General features: G+C 37.5%; 1 protein-coding gene across 2 annotated transcripts in view; it reads right to left on the bottom strand.

Annotated features, from left to right (window-relative positions):
• Nucleotides 1-1370: 1370 nt before the first annotated feature.
• SPHKAP (SPHK1 interactor, AKAP domain containing) overlaps nt 1371-16257 on the bottom strand; it is a 166319-nt gene continuing 151432 nt past the window's right edge. The window contains exons 8-12 of one of the 2 annotated variants that reach the window (XM_020970972.2): nt 14392-14583; nt 11820-11906; nt 9332-9384; nt 9060-9244; nt 1371-3452 (exon numbers count right to left, since the gene is read on the bottom strand). In XM_020970972.2, the coding sequence (XP_020826631.1) occupies nt 3309-3452; nt 9060-9244; nt 9332-9384; nt 11820-11906; nt 14392-14583 (661 nt within the window). In that variant the 3' untranslated portion in view covers nt 1371-3308. The remainder of the gene's footprint in view (nt 3453-9059; nt 9245-9331; nt 9385-11819; nt 11907-14391; nt 14584-16257) is intronic. The other variant, XM_020970973.2, reaches the window with a different exon arrangement.

Raw genomic sequence — 16257 nt, 5'->3', positions numbered from 1 at the left:
GCTTAACAAAAACTTGTTGACTGACGTAGAAATCAGAACCTATAAGATGAAGACAGACCAGGTGGAAGGTAATCTTAGAGAGTATGTCACCAATAGTATCTATTCATAGAAGTCATTTTGTTAGATTTACATGTTTATGTTAGGGTAGGAATTTTTCCCAGTCTATGAGCTTGCAAATGTTCTTGTAATACTGCCTCTTACCCCAAGAAAAGTAAAATCTTTTCAACTAAGTGAGGTTTAGTATACCAAAACATCGACTGGCCTGCTGTGACCTTAGGTGGGTATAGCTGAGAGTTGTTGGCTAGGAAAGAGTGAGTCTTGAAATTCCTTTCCAGGACTGTGTGGAGAATGTTGGCATGGAAACATGAAAAGATTTGTTCGTTGGTAACAGTAGTGTGACCAGTGGACAGAATATTAAAAGTTTGGAAATTCATACCAATTGTACAACAGATAAACTGTAAGCTTCCTGAAGAAAGGCTTTATTCTTTTTTTTGTATCTTCATAATTACCACAGTGTCTGGCCTATGTGGTTGTTCAGTCGTTTCAGTTATATCTGGTAAAAATATTAGAGTGGTTTGCCATTTCCTTCTCTAGTTCATTTTTACAGATGAGGAAACTGAGGCCAACAGGATGAAGTGATTTGCCCAGGGTCACAGAGCTAGTAAGTGTCTGAGGCTAGATTTGAACTCAAGTCTTCCTGACTTCAGGCCCAGTGCTCTGTGTGCACTATGATGTCACCTAGCTCCCACGAATGCCCCCCCCCCACCAATATAGTAAGGACTTAATAAATGCTGGTTAATTGATTGATTTAAATTCATGTTGAAGAAATGCTTTGTTGTTCTCAGAGGAGATCACCACAAGATGTTAGTGAGATTTTTAATTATTGTTGTCATCAGAGTAATATGCTATAGTTGAGAGGAAAAAAACATCAAATTACAAATATTTTTCAAGCACTTACTGTGTGCAGCCATGACTAGAGGATGTACAAAATTTACATTAGCTTTTAGAGGAGGTAGAGGGGAATAGTCTGAGATAATCAGGAAGGCTCTTACCAAGGGATCAAATCTAAAGGTACTACTGAGGAAGGTTATGGAGAAACATTTATTTATTATCAACAAATTATGTTTTCCCTAGAGTAATAGGGGAATATGCCAAAGCTTTTCAATATGAGTTATTCATAGATTCATGGAATTTTAGAAATAGAAAGATCCTTAACATTCATCTGGCCCATTTTGCAGATAAGAAAACCAAACCCCTGAAAAGTAAGGTGATTTTCCCAAGAATTCACAGTAAGTGACAAATACAGTTCTCATATGAAAAAACACAGCATATTCTTTTAGGGGAGAAAAAGACCCCTTAAGCATGTAAAATTCTGTAACTTAAATTTATTTCTGATTAATTTGCAACATTAAGTACAACATATTTAACAGCATCACACTTTTACAATCCAGTCATATAATTTGTGCTTTGTAAGATAAGTAAACATTTATTCTATCACAATAAAGGCTACATATACTTATTAAGAGTTATTCTGAAAAATAAAAACACTCTTTCTATTTCACAAGACAAAGTAATTTTGGTTTAGACAAAGTATGTTGGTTCAGTTTTGATTTGAACATTGGGCATAATGTGAATTCTGTGATCTGAATCATCTGGGACCATCAAATGGGCCTTTGAAGCCTGTATAGCCAAGGAAAAGATGCTTTGGAGAAAGAAAGTCAGGCAGGGAACCTTTCTGGCCATTTCAGCATGGGCTTGGATAGAAATAGGTCTCAGGGCAATCGTTTTGATTATATGACTCTTTTTCATCCTTTATTTTAAACTTTAGAATCTGCAAATTCAGAAATTTCAGAATCTGCAAAAATATTTGGTACAAAAGGAGAATATTTGAAGAATTCCTTTGAGAAACTTTGAGCAAAAATAAAAGGTATGGAGTACTTTATATTGGTGGAGCAGAGGCAGCATTCTTGTTGTGTAATAACATTATTGTGGGAGATGAGCACTGTTGTTTTCCATGGCAGCAAATCTGTTTTTTAAACTCTTTGAAGATGACAAATTTTTTTTTTACCCCAAATTCATTGCCAATCTCTTCGGCAGAGTCAGGAGAATGAATAATGAAGTGTGTGCTACAACCTGGTCATGTCAGGGCCAGCATATGACATTATACCAGTCATAGGAATGTCTTGATAGGAGCAGTGCAATATAGCATACTGTTCTAAAACATTCATATTCAAAATGAGCCACTGAGTTCAGAAGTCAAAATAAAATGAAACTCTGAGGTGATTTCCTCAAAGCATTTTTTTCTAGTATGTTCTTAAAATAGGGATTGTATAATCATATTGTAAAGTTATTTAGAGAAGTCAATATTTTACCCTGAAAAACTGGCATTTTTATAATTACAGAAGTTTTCAGATGCTTTAGAAGAAGGGCAGCAGTTGCTGGTGGATTAACTGAAGAAATAGAAATATCTCAGTGGAAGCCTTGGAAATATTGTGGGTGAGGTCTATTGAGACAGATCTGAAAGAGACATTTTGAGCCTAATTTTGTTGTCGTTCAGTCATTTCAGTCATGTTCAACTCTTTGTGACGTCGTTTGGGGTTTTCTTGGCAAAGATATTGGAGTGGCTTGCCACTTCCTTTTCCAGCTCATTTTACAGATGAGGAAACTGAGGCAAACAGGGTTAAGTGATTTGCCCAGGGTCACACAGCTAGTAAGTGTCTGAGGCTAGATTTGAACTCAGGAACATGAGTCTTCCTGACTCCAGGCCCAGTGCTCTGTGCACTATGGTGCCACCTAGCTGCCCCTTTGAGCCTAAAAGGGACCTAGAATTTCTGCCATCATTTCTTAAGTATTCCTGTGGTTTTTGCTTACCTTCTGAATGACTACCATGTAAAGGTTACAAGAAATCAATACCATTGTTTACAAAATTCTTTTGACCAATATTAATTTTAAGTTGATTCATGTAAATAAAGATATTCACGACATTTTGTTATATAAATATGTAGCCACAATAATCTTCATTTGGTTCAAGCCTATTCACAAGCTTACCTATATCAGAGCAAAGAAGAGTTTCCCTTTTGATACAGTATGTTCTAAAGCACAGTATTTCAAAACTCACCCGCAGGGTCTAATGATAAATAAAAACTTCTTAATTTCATTTCTTTTGAGCATATCCATATGTAATACACTTTGGGAGCAGATTTTTTTTTTAAATTCTGCTAATGTTATGGGAAAACTTATAGCATTGCACAAACCACTGTAACCTAAGCTGGAATAAAAGATGAAAAGACTTTACAGGGACAGCTGCCTTATCCCAATTCTAGGAGCCAGTCAAATAGGCTTGGTTTCAGCTCCTTTCTCTCCTCGTGAAGCTTGCAGTATTGGACCACTGCATGAAATATGTCACCCACCTTCCAGGCCTTCTGATGAACTAGCTGCACAACATCCAGGAACTGCAAAGAAGTAGAGCATTAGGTTCAATTACTTATTGGATCTTCTTTGACTTATGAAAGCATTGCGTGACAATAGATATAGCCATTGGTTTGTTCTCTATCTTTTGGGTCATTTTTCTTTTCCAAACACAGAGATCAAATTCAAAAAGTTGTCCCAGGTAGCTATGGTTACAAAGAGAAAGTTGTGGGAATCACCTAGATTATTTACTTGGTTGGGTTCACAAATGGCCCCGTAATTCACTTTTGCTATTGCAGAGGGAAAGAGAGAGAATTCTGGAATTTAATGGCAACCAAAAGAGTGTGAATTGTTCTAGTTTTTGTCTTGGTGACATGTGACATGTGACAGGTCTTGGAATGCCAGTGGGGCTATAAGATGAGTAGGTGTATGTATATATGTATGTCTGTATTTCCATCATCTATCTATCATCTCACTCTCCATCATCCATCCATCCATCCATCCATCCATCCATCATCCATCTATCCATCTATCTATCTATCTTAAGATATCTAGTATCTTAAGGAAATTGACTTCTTCCTTTGAATCATTACTTACTTGCAAGCGGTGGGACGTGTAGAGGGAGAGTAAAGGAGGGAAAAAACATGAGTTCTGGAGAACTTTCATTCAACTTGTGTTTCTGCTTCAAGTTACATGAATTGCTAGGTATTTTCTGGAGTGGTAGCAGATGGTTGCCTTCCGTGTATCACTATTTGGAATCCAACTGACTGGGCTTCTGGTTCTGATGGCTTGCTGGTGCTGGCAGCCTAGAACTATGGAAATGCCACTGCAACAATTGCTATTAGAGTTCATTACTCCAAATGACTTAATATTGACTGATGAAGCTACTTGGATTCAAGTCTTTGTCTTGCCATTTACTGACTGAATAAATATGGACAAATCATTTATATCACTGAGCTTCAGTTTCCTTATCAGTAAAATGGGGATCATTATACATGACAAACTCATGAATAGAAAACAGATCTCAGGGTGAAGGAGATGCTAAGAGAAATAAGACTAAGGTTAAGAATAAAACACAGAGGAGATAACAGTTTTCTGCTTCACCTGTCACAACTCCAAAGCCAGAACAAAAACCCCCCAAAATGAGAGAGGTTACCTAAAGAGAAATGAAGAAAGGCTGACACCAGCATGGATCTCCAATACAGATAAAGCATAGAAAGCTTGAAGTTGCCAGAGATGCCAAGTAAATGGTGTGGCTTTTTTGATAAATATGTACTTCATATGACTATGATTTGGAATACTATTTCATTAAATTTTACAAAAATCCAAGTATTTAAAAGAAAGTCTTTGCCTATCGCAGGGTTATGTGGAATACATTTTGTAAACTTTTAAATACCATGTGAACTTGAAATATTGTTGCTCTCATTCTTTGAGGCCTTTGGGATAAAGGCTTGGCCTTTGAATTCCTCCCAAGATTCCTGAATCCAAGCTGATTTCCTGACATGGCAGATTTCAAGACTGTGCTAGCACACAACTAAAAATAATGAACTCAGTAGACTGTGGTGGTTAATCTTGGACAGCTCTAACCTTGAAACACCTGCAAGCTGATAAACAGAAAGCTGATTTCTTTTGTAAAAATGAAGATGGCATAAGTAATTTGAGGAGTCAGGATTTGAAGGTCAAGGACACTTCCTGCTCATTCTTATAGCCAGGGTCTTGTTGCTCTATTGAGCACTTGCCTTCAAATCTTTCATGACAACTGCCCATTGCTGTGTCCTGGCATTTTAATAATGAGCCTCGAGTGGCAGGCACCTGCCGTTATCTTTTCTCTCTATCAATAAATGAAAACCAGGGCTTTTCCTGTCCTTCAGTGTCACAGTCAATAACTAATTAGGTATCTGCATGTGTAGCAGCATCTGAATCCTTAAGAGCAGATTATGGAGAGCTATATGCTATTTGCATGTCCAATTCTAACCTTAATAAAAACTTTTGTAGCATATAATTAATACCTGCAACTGAAAAATAGTATTGTATATAGGACAAGCTCTATTCTTCTTGGTGCACTTTATCAACAGTGTCAACTGTTTGCAGAATCCAGTGAAAAAAACTGGTAGCTGCTCTCTTAGTATGTTATCATTTGGAAACGTGACCGAATGGAGCTTAAATTATATTTATGATTTTCAGATAACATACATGGAGAAAGGAGATGATAGAATATCTTTTTTTAGAAGTGCGTACAAAATAATCCTCCCATAAATATTCTCAAATAAATCATGTTTGGTAAAATATTGATTGAAGTGAATCTTTTCTTATTAATTAATTAAAACTTAATATTCAACTCCTGTTAACTTGATCAACTTTATCTTCAAAGCAGTATGACTTGCTTTGTTCTCTGTTCCATTGACCTCTCTTTCTATTTCCTACCCATTGTTAGAGAAATAGGATTCTATGGCCTGTGAGGGAAGTCAGCCTAGAAGCTGAAAGTGAAAAAAGAAACCATTATAAAGAGAAAGAAAAGGGGGTTTTGTCTGAAGCTTAAGGAGGATTCACAGGAACTCACTGGCAGTCTAAAATGGTCAGAAGGAATGTATAGAAGATGGAAGCAAGAGAAGATACTAGAGGATTATTAGAAAAGAATAACATTCTCCTATAAAAAGAGAATTTAAGGCTGGTAAGGAACATTTTTTAAAAGCAATTTGGAGCAGAAAGAACAAAGCATAATGATTATACTGGATGGCATGATGATAATGGACAATTGTGGAAAGGGTGGACTGCATTTGCAGTAGGAGGACCTTGATCCATCACTTCCCTGCATTCCCCTGGGATTTGAGTTCAGATCCCACTTCTAATGCTTACTGCCCGTATAACTTAAGGCAAGTCACATAACGCCTTTGGACTAGATGGCGTCTGAGATCCTTTCTAGCTGTAAATGAATGACCCTATTATCTGTTTAACTGTTATTTTGCTTCTGTTTTTCTTGCCAAATAGAATGATTCTTAGTTTGGAAAAGATAGAACAAAATAGTTGCTAGGGAGTTAAAAGCCAAGATAAAAAAGATGATGAAAGAGTACCCAATGGGAGTTAGTTACATGAAAATAACCTTTTCTGACTTTGGTTTAGAAATTTCTGCCACCTTATCAGAGCTGATGAGGAACTAATGAGGAGCTGTTGCCCTTCTGTAACACATTTGTGATAATGTTCTTTCACTCCCTTGGTACCTGACAATGGCCATTTAATAACTCACATAATTAAAAAACAATCAGAATTAATGAGGTTCTAAGATGCACTGCTGAATGATGAAGGATGCCAAGAACTCTCTTATTTAGGCAACATGAGGAATGGTTGATGATTTTGAGCTGCCACTGTACATGCAGTTCACTGTGCCATGCAAAGAGTGATGTACTTAGAGTCACAATACCTGGGTTCAAATCCTAGCTAAGGCATTTTCTACACATATTACCTTGGGCAAGTGACTTCATCTTTCTGATTTCGAAGATCCTTTCCTAGTTCTTTATCTTAATATATAATTTTGTCTTGGTAGGCTCCAAGGAACTCTAAAAGATGACAGTCTCAGCCCTTGACATGTTTGGGATAGAATACTTTGGAGGGATGGTCCTAAGTAAATAAATGATAAATTATTCATCTGAGTTGCTAAAGGGACAGTTGCTTTTGTGGGGGTGATGCAGGAGTATATGAGACATAGCTGCAATTAGAATTTTCCATTGGGTCATTTAAAAAAATTATCATGACTAAAGCTGTGTTTTCTTAAAAAACAAGTAATGCATTTTATACTTCTTGCTGCTGTTACAGCTTTGCTCATGGGCTAGTTGGGGAATTGGGGCTTGAAAGAAACAACCATCCAGCTTGTTCATATTTATTCTTCAGACAAGTGACCCACAGGGAAGGATAAGCATACATTCTTATAGTACGTCTGTTCAATACTCTCAACTTGGCTCTCAGACTGGGAAGAGATAGTGTGATTGGATTGCTTCTCTACTTTGGACTGTCCTTCTCCAGGAAAACAGATGGATGCTTAGGTGGTGGAGTTTGGAGACAGTTCACTGGCCAATTATCTGTCACTGTGAAATCAGAAGTTACAGCCCAAGGAGATTGGAACCCAAGAGATATAAGTTGATAGGAGGAAGAGAGCATGAAAAGCGTGGAGCATGGGATACTGAAAGGGAGGTTGAGGAAACCACTGAGGTATTGTGGGAGCAGTGGATACTGGAGTAGTGAATCATGAGGTTGAGGAGACACTAAACATGAGTAGGAGAACTCTTATTTTGTCTAGTGTTAGTCCTATCAGCTTCTTTTTCTTCCCAATTTGAGCTAGTAAGTACTATGGAGATGGTTAAGCCATTAGTGTTAAGACACATGGGGAAGAGTAGGGAGTAGATGTGGGAAAATAATATTTAACTTTTGAAACATGTATTTTAATGTTAGCAGTTAGCTACTGAGAAATTTTTTTCTTTTTTGAGATCTCTTGGAATTTAGGTCAAATTCATTCAATGTGAGTTGTGCTCTTCTATAAAATAATATCAATATTCTTGTAACATGTTTTCAAACGCTAATAGTACATTTGATATTTGGGATATTTTGATGCATACTGTTGGCTCTGTATTATAGCATTATCTTAACAGAGCAGTACCCTGTAGAGCCTAGTCTTAGGATACAACATGGGGAATTAAAGTTTTGGATTCCTCTGCCTAAGGATGTATTTCCCAGCTTTGTGGCCCTATATCTACGAGGAAGAGACAACAAATCTGAGATCCTGTGAAAGTCTTCCCCTTTTATATAGGTTGTAAATTAAAAAAGTTATCATTTTGTCCCTGAGAAACAGCCTTTTGTGAATTTGAGTATTCTAAGCATGGTTTGCAATATAAGCACATTTATAACAAAAGATCCTCAGACTTTTCCTCATTTAACAGAGCAACTGAATTACATCCTTAAAATATATCATGGGAAGTTGTGGTCTCTTGTAAGTTTTTGTGTCCCATGATGAAAGAGATCAAGACATTTTTCATGATATAATGGGGAATGCGGCACTTTAGAGCTGAAGAATTCAATTTAATAAGTGTTTATTAATTACCTGCTTTATGCCAGACACTAGACTTACAGAGAGAAGAGAAGAGATTTTTCAGAATTGGTCAATTTTGGGATCAAGGGATAAAATGAACTGCATTGTCCTGCCAGAGACATATGTCCTGCCATAGACATATAAGAATCTCCACATGAAGGAATTAGGATGTTGTGTTAGAAATAGCATTGGATTTAGACTCAGAGGATCTGGGTTCAGGTTTCTGCTCTGCTGCTAATTAGCTGTGTGATCTTATACAAACAAATTCAATTTATTAAACATTTTGCACTTAGCTATATGTGTGCCCCTATATTAGACCCTGGGGATGCAAAAGTAAAGATGACATGGTTCCTGCCACACTTCACCTCTTGGAAACCTCAGATTCCTCCTTAGTAAAATGAATGGAGTACATAAAATAATCTGCAAGGGCCATTTTGACTCTACATTCTATTTGGGCGATTCAAATATCCAAGGCTAAAATAATGTATTATATTTACTGAGCTTTCACTGTATTTCTCATATTATTAAAACCCAACTTTTTTGGGGAACCTTATCCAAAAACCTGGAAAAATACCTTTTCAATTCTGTTTTCCTGAGATTTCTTAAAGTAGATGGTGGAAATTCCAAGTTCTGAGGCCGCTATCCATTGCAGCGTGGCACGAAGTTCTGCATCAGGGCACTCTGGCTCCAGATCAAAGTTTATCACCAATAGGTTCCTTTGGCAGCTGGCTGTTCCCACAGACAGTTTGGAAGTACACTCTGAGTATAGAGACAAGCAAAGATTTACCAGGCTTTCAGTGTCAAAAAAAAGCCAATTTTGTGTCAAATTATGGCACCTTGTCTTACCCTCCATGTTTTCTGATGGTTCTTTAAGGCATTCCTTTTCTTCAACAAGTTCACTTTAGGGAGAAAAACAACAACAGTAACATGCAGTTGGTAACACATAAGAATGAGATAGTCAATGGAAGATGAGATGATGGGTTTCTTTTCTCCTTTTTTTTTTTTTGTTGAGGTTCCTTCCATCTCTAAATTCTGAATTCTGTGAGAGGCAGAATGATATAATGGAAAGAGACCAGGCCTTGGAAGCTGGCTCTGACACTTACTAGCTTTGGCATCACAGCTTTCTCACTTCTCCCCTTTCTGTCTCAGCTGTAAAATGGTGATGATGAAACTCACCCTATTGACTTCCCAGGGTTGCCTTGAGGAAAGTGTATTGCAAAACTTAAGCAACTATAGAACTATGAATTAGTATTATTATCACATAACAGTAATCACTGGGAAGATCGAGAAGGAGCCTTGAATCCATTTGGTCAAAGAAAGCTGGCCTAGATAGCAAGGATAACTACTGGACTATTAGCAAACTTTACACCATATGGGGAAAAATAAAGTGAAAAAAACCCCATGACTTTAGGGTAGGGTATTGCAAGATATGCTCTGTTCTATTTTTTTTTCCCTGTCTACTCTATACAGATGCTCTTCAGAAGAGAATATTTTTTATTTATATTTTTGTAGATATTTTTCCTGTTTCTGTGACTGAGCTTTTTTGTTTGGGTATCTCATTTTCACTGACAAACACCCAAAGGTATGTACATTGCCTTGCAATAATCTGTTTCTTCCATTACATGGAAGGAAGAGAAAAGTCCCTGTAATTTGGAAAATACTTCTTTCTTCCTTCTACACTGATTTTATCTAAAATAAAAGTCAGGGAATAATAAAAGGGGAAAGGCTGTCAAAGGACTACAGAGTCTAAATTGTAAAACTCAGTGGCATTTATCAGGTCAAAATTCTGTTGCCTATTACAGTGTCTGGCAAGGGGTTTTAAAATGCTTATTGATTGACTAATGTCAATATGGTTCAGCACAAGGTTTAAGTGAATGATATTTTCATGGTGTATAGGCTATGTTTATCCTTTACCTTTTTGGCTAGAACCTGGGAAGGCCATTTTCATGGGAAAATGTAATTCCTATTGATTAAAAAATATTTCCATATCTTCTCTGTGACTTTGGTTGATATGGCTTTGGTTAATAAGATCCATTTCCATTCTTCGGTAAGGTCAAGGGGATAAAAGTGAAGGAACCTGAAAGTGACAGGTATCTTGTACTTTGATTAATGCCTAATTGTTTGAAGAAGAATGGTGCTTCCTAACATCAATAATATTACATGGGAAAAGAATATAGTGCAATTTTTGTTGTTGTGGAGGCAGGAGATTCTAGATCCATGGTGATCTCTGCATTTCCAGGATACGAAATAGGTTTCTGGGCCCATTGACCTGAGCAAAAAGGAGAAAATGTAGGTAAAGGAATGTTTGCTCAGGAAAGAGTTAAACTGAGGTCAAAGGAATTTTCCCAAGCTCTACTTCCTGATGAAAGATGAAACTTATAATCTGGTGTCTATCTGCATTCTATTTAATGTCTGGGAGGAAGCAGGGAGAGGAAGTTTAAGTGACGGATTTGAATTGCTAAAAATTTAAGATTGATCTTCTGAGTAAAACTATAAGCCAGAGACCTGATCAACTGACTCTTTAAAAACATTTTAGCTTCAAATGGGGACTGAGAAAATAAGTCATAAAGCAATTGCTCTTACTCTACTCTTCATTCTTTCTGGAGATCTAGATGCCCATGAATAATAAGAGGACACATAGACACCTAACAATAGATGTCATTCATTTCAGCTGATGGGGGAACTGAATGCAGGTTTGGGGAGTCATCCTGACCCATGTTACCCTGGCATTTCTTGGTATTTTACCCAGATTTCTTGCATCATGTTTCTAAATGTTCCTTTATTCTGCTGCATCATGCTGCATGTAAATTCAGGTATCCTCATGTTTTGAGGTAACAGAATCATTGGGCAGGTACTCACGCATCTCCTTTCATGGCAACAGACTGGTATTGGGAAGCAAGCTTGGTAGAGTATGCCTGAAGCAAGTAAAGGGAAAGCCAGACTCTGGTGAAGAAGACAACGATTTGGCTTGGTCCAATTTCAATGGACTTTTGCTTCTGTGTGTGACACTAGAGAGAATAAAGAGGAACCTCTGACTGTACTGATTACCTTCGTCCAAAACATTGATATTTTAAGCTGGGGATGTGAAAGCCCTTTTAAGCTATGTTGCCAGGAAGCCGGTAGTGATGAAGGAGGACCTAATTCTAACCTTATACTTTACTACTTACATGGGAAGCTTTAAACGCATTTTCCCATTAACAAACAATGTGATTAGAACAGCAGTGTGGACATGGTTTAATCCATAGTTGAGTGCATTCTTGAATGATACAAATGGATTTTCAGATGAAATTAAAGTAGAGTTTCTCAGTATCAGTTCAGTTTTGAAGTTACTTACTTAATCATGGGAGAAGAGGGCATGTTTTCCTGATAAATTTCCAGATCCATAATGCCAAGACTGCTAGTGGTACTACTGTTGCCATTGCTGACAAAGCAAAAATTTAAATATTAATGCCAGTCTCCACCATTTGGCTACATTGCCAACATTTTCATTCGGTACTCTCTGAGGACACTTCCCTGGAGGGGGGGGGATTACTGCTCCGACCTTTGCTTCCCTCAGTTATGTGTGTCCACAATGAAGAAAATAATCAAGCATGTAAGCCTACAGCTCCAAGTACAGGGAAATAAATAAATATAGGTATTAAGGGTATTTTTTTTCCTCCTTGTGTTAGAAGCTCTTGTCAACAAGCAGCTAGAGATGTCTTGGGTACGCTTGCAGAGATTCAGATACCTCTGAACATGATGCATGAGGGAAATGTTTGAACACTTGTAGTGGCTGTGACCTTCAGTGACCTTCTGGGGACATAGGAAATTGATCTGAGTTCCCACAGAAAGTAGTGCATCAAATATTCACCGTTGGCTATTTGGTGGGGATTTTCCCACGTGGTGTTAGAAAGGACGTGCACCTGGTCCTTTGTTTTTATAATAAGTCACAACACCGAAGGAGAAACTGGTACTATGAAGGTGGCACAGCTCCTTTATCATAAGCATCTTAAAAAACACCTGTCACCTTGTATGCCTTGGAGAAGAAGGTAGTAGATACTGCATAATCCTTAGAGGTTACACAATCACCATATGGTATATCTATAAGCCCAGCATATACTTATTGAAAAACATATATTTGAGCCAGACTTTTAAAGCTCTGTCTGTACTTGTGAAATGGAAGCAATCCAGTTTCTTTAAACCCACTGAGCTTTCTCACACCTTCTGTATTTTCGAAGGATACCTCTTGCAAGTATGATTTTCAAAGGGCAATTGCCAAGTGTGATATATTGATGGGCACTAAGGTACAAATTATGGAAATTGTTCCTCTTTGGGGTTATAGTGCTACCTAGGTACTAACTTCTTGGATTGGGAGAAATCCAGGATGGAAACACAAAGCAAAATCTGTTCATTAAGACAACTGCCATATCCTTTCTACCAAGCCCATTGCCTCAGCTGCTCAGCCATTCTTGTCACCTCATGCTTACAACCATTTTCTTTTAAGATTTTGAAGTTTAAGCACAATGTATATAACATTTGGGAAGTTTGTCATTCTGTATGTGAACAAACCAAGTGACCTAGATTAGATGTCTTTGAGTTGAAATTTCCAGTTAGTCTTCTAGGAAAGCCTGTGCTTTGTCTGTAGGGTAGCCAAGAAATCTGGAGGCAGATTGTGGAGTTGTGGGTGACAGCATTTCAATTAGAAAACTTGTTCATTTTCTTTTTTCTACCTGGCAGAGGAATGTTTTGTATAGTAAAGCCCTGGATAGTCCAAGAGTCTATTTCCTTCAAAACTTCATCTTTAACACCTTCTCTAGGTTTTTTTTTTTGTCCCAATGATACTCAAAGGAAGAGTGGGGGAAACTAGGTCAAACAATATATAGTACAGTCAGGAAGCATTCGCTTCATGTAAACCCAGCCTATGTTCCCCCTGAAATGTAATGGATTAAGGGAGAAAGTATTAAAATCAGAAATTCTCTCTCTCTCTCCCTCTCTCTCTCTCTCTCTCTCTCTCTCTCTCTCTCTCTCTCTCTCTCTCTCCTCTCTCTCTCTCTCTTTCTCTCCCTCTCTCCCTCTCTCTCTCTCTCTCCTCTCTCCTCTCTCCCTCTCTCTCTCTCTCTCTCCCTCTCTCCCTCTCCCTCCCTCCATATGTGTGACTGCATATATAGTGTGTGTATATGTGTGTGTGTGTACATATATACATACAATATATATATATATATATATACATATATATATATATATATATATATATATATATGTATACGGAGAATTATAGCTAGTTAGCTATATACCAAACACTGTGAATTGTGCCCTGATGAATGTTGTTGTTGTTATTGTTGTTGAGTTGTTTCAGTCATGTCTGACTCTTTGTGACCCCATTTTTTTTGGCAAAGATACAGGAGTGGTTTGCCTTTTCCTTCTGCAGCTTATTTTACAGGTGAGGAAACTGAGGCAAACAGGGTTAAGTGACTTGCCCAGGGTCACACAGCTAGCATGTCTGAGGCCAGATTTGAATTCAGGAAGATGAGTCTTCCTGAGAGTCTTCCTGACTCCAGGCCAAGAGCTTTATCTACTGCACCACCTAGCCTGATAAATGATCAGGACATAATTCACAGGGTTTGGCATCCAGCAAACTAGATATAACACTGCATCAGGGAACAAAGGCAGCCCTTGGACTTAGCTTAGGCTATGAGGTCATGGCAAGATGTTAAGGTATCTTAGAAGATATCATCGCAAAGGCTAAAGTCTTCTTCATTGTATAGAGACTGGAGGAAACTTATTTTTGGTGTTTCTATTAGATGCTCATCAGGTGTTCTTGTATGTACACACACACAAACACACACACATTTATAAAGGATACATCCTGATTGTGGAATTTGCCCTAAGTCCATGTTCCCAAAAGACCTAAAATAAAAAGCAGCTACCTCATGGATCTCTCACTGAGCTGCAGATAGCTACTTGTGTCATCAGGATTGTCCTCATCGTTGACCAGCTGTGACCAGCTGCCTGTGCTCTCATCACTGCTGCTGTTGCCTTGAGGGTTCAGGGACTCCTCTGGGGCTCGGACTTCCACAGACATTCCAGGGTCAGGAGCATTTTCGGCACTAAGGTCAACACTGTGAAACACAAGATGTTACCGAGACAGCCGACACCAAGTTGAAGTTTCCCTTAAGCCCAAGGGTACTGTTTGGGTCAACACGTTATAAATTTGTGCTACTTTATGTAATTGGGAGAAACAGAGCATTTCTTATTAATTTTAAAGTTCAAACTCAGCATTTAAAATTGGACACCCTGGCTAAAAGATGAATTTGTCAGTCTGTTTGGATGTATTTCAAATTTTGTGTCTAAATAATTAAAGAGTAATAAGACATCACAGAACAAAAGTTTTTCTCACTTCTTTGTGGAAAAAATGACATCTGAAGTATTGACAATATTTTAATGGACCTGTTAGCGCAACGTGAAATTTTCCAACAGTGGACAGAATACTAGATGTGGAATGAGAAAGACTTGAGTTCAAATCCATCCTCAGTCTGTGTGACCTGGGGCAAGACATTTAACCTCTGTCTGCCTCAGTTCCTCATCTGTAAAATGGGGATAATAATAGCACTTATCTCTTGGAGATGTTGTGAGGATAAAGTGAGATAATATTTGTTAAACACTTTGCAAACCTTGAAGTGCTATGTAAATGATAGTTATTATTATTCTCTCCATTGATGCAGATAACAAATTATCAGCATATTTTCATCATGTTTTATCCTTTTTCATATTTTTCCATGGATTCCTGCAGTGAGACTCTGCCCCTTTCAGTCTGTAATACATATTTTATCACCTCAGTGCTTTATAATGTTTTCCTATGTATTAACGTCTCGTCTTTCCAACTAGATAACGAGCAACTTGAGGAAAGGGAGCCTGTCTTATATTGTATCTGTATTATACCTAGTGCCGGGCAAAGATGTTCCATGAACATTCCATGACTATTGATTCATAGCAATACAAGTAGAAATACGTAGAAATACAAATGTATTTCTAGAGAGTTCATAAATTATGATGAGAAAAGAACTGGCACTAGGATTTATCATTGATCTACTTTATCTAAACCTCTTCTTAATAAGAATTCATGGAAGACTTGCATGGGCTGATGCAAAATGAAATGTACTGTGTACGAAGCAACAATATTGTAAGATGATCAGCTGTGAATAACTTAGCTCTTCTTGACAGATCCAAGACAATTTTGAAGGACTTATGATGAAAAATGCTATCCATCCCCAGAGAAAGAACTGAGGGTGTCTGAATACAGATTGAAGCATGCTTTTTTTTTACTTTATTTTTCTTGAGTTTTTTTTCTCTATGTTTTCTTTCACAACATGGCTATTATGAATATGTTTTGCATAACTACACATGTATAACCTATATCAAATTGCTTGCCTTCTCAATGGGAGAGGATGAGGAGGGAGGAAGGGAGAGAATTTGGAACTTAGAGTTTTAAAAACGAATGTTAAAAATATTTTTACATGTAACTGGGGAAAAATAAAATACTAAATAAAAATTTTAAAAAAGAATTCATGGGCTAAATAAAGAATAAACAAATAAATCCTAAGCCTTATTAAAGGTGCTCCTTCAGGGGTTGTTTTGCAAAATGTAGTAGATATTTTAAACAAACATTTTAGTTTTGATATTTTAGTGCCTGGGGCAAGGAGCAAAAAAGATCTTCAAGATTTTGGGTATCCCTTTTGGGGAGAGGAAGGGCTCCTAGGCCATTGCTAGGTAGGCAGAAGGAAAGGAGCAGAGTA

Source organism: Phascolarctos cinereus, unplaced genomic scaffold, assembly GCF_003287225.1.
Source record: "Phascolarctos cinereus isolate Bilbo 61053 unplaced genomic scaffold, phaCin_HiC Scaffold_7;HRSCAF=346, whole genome shotgun sequence".
NCBI lineage: Eukaryota > Metazoa > Chordata > Mammalia > Diprotodontia > Phascolarctidae > Phascolarctos > Phascolarctos cinereus.
This window is presented reverse-complemented; position numbering and strand designations above follow the sequence as displayed.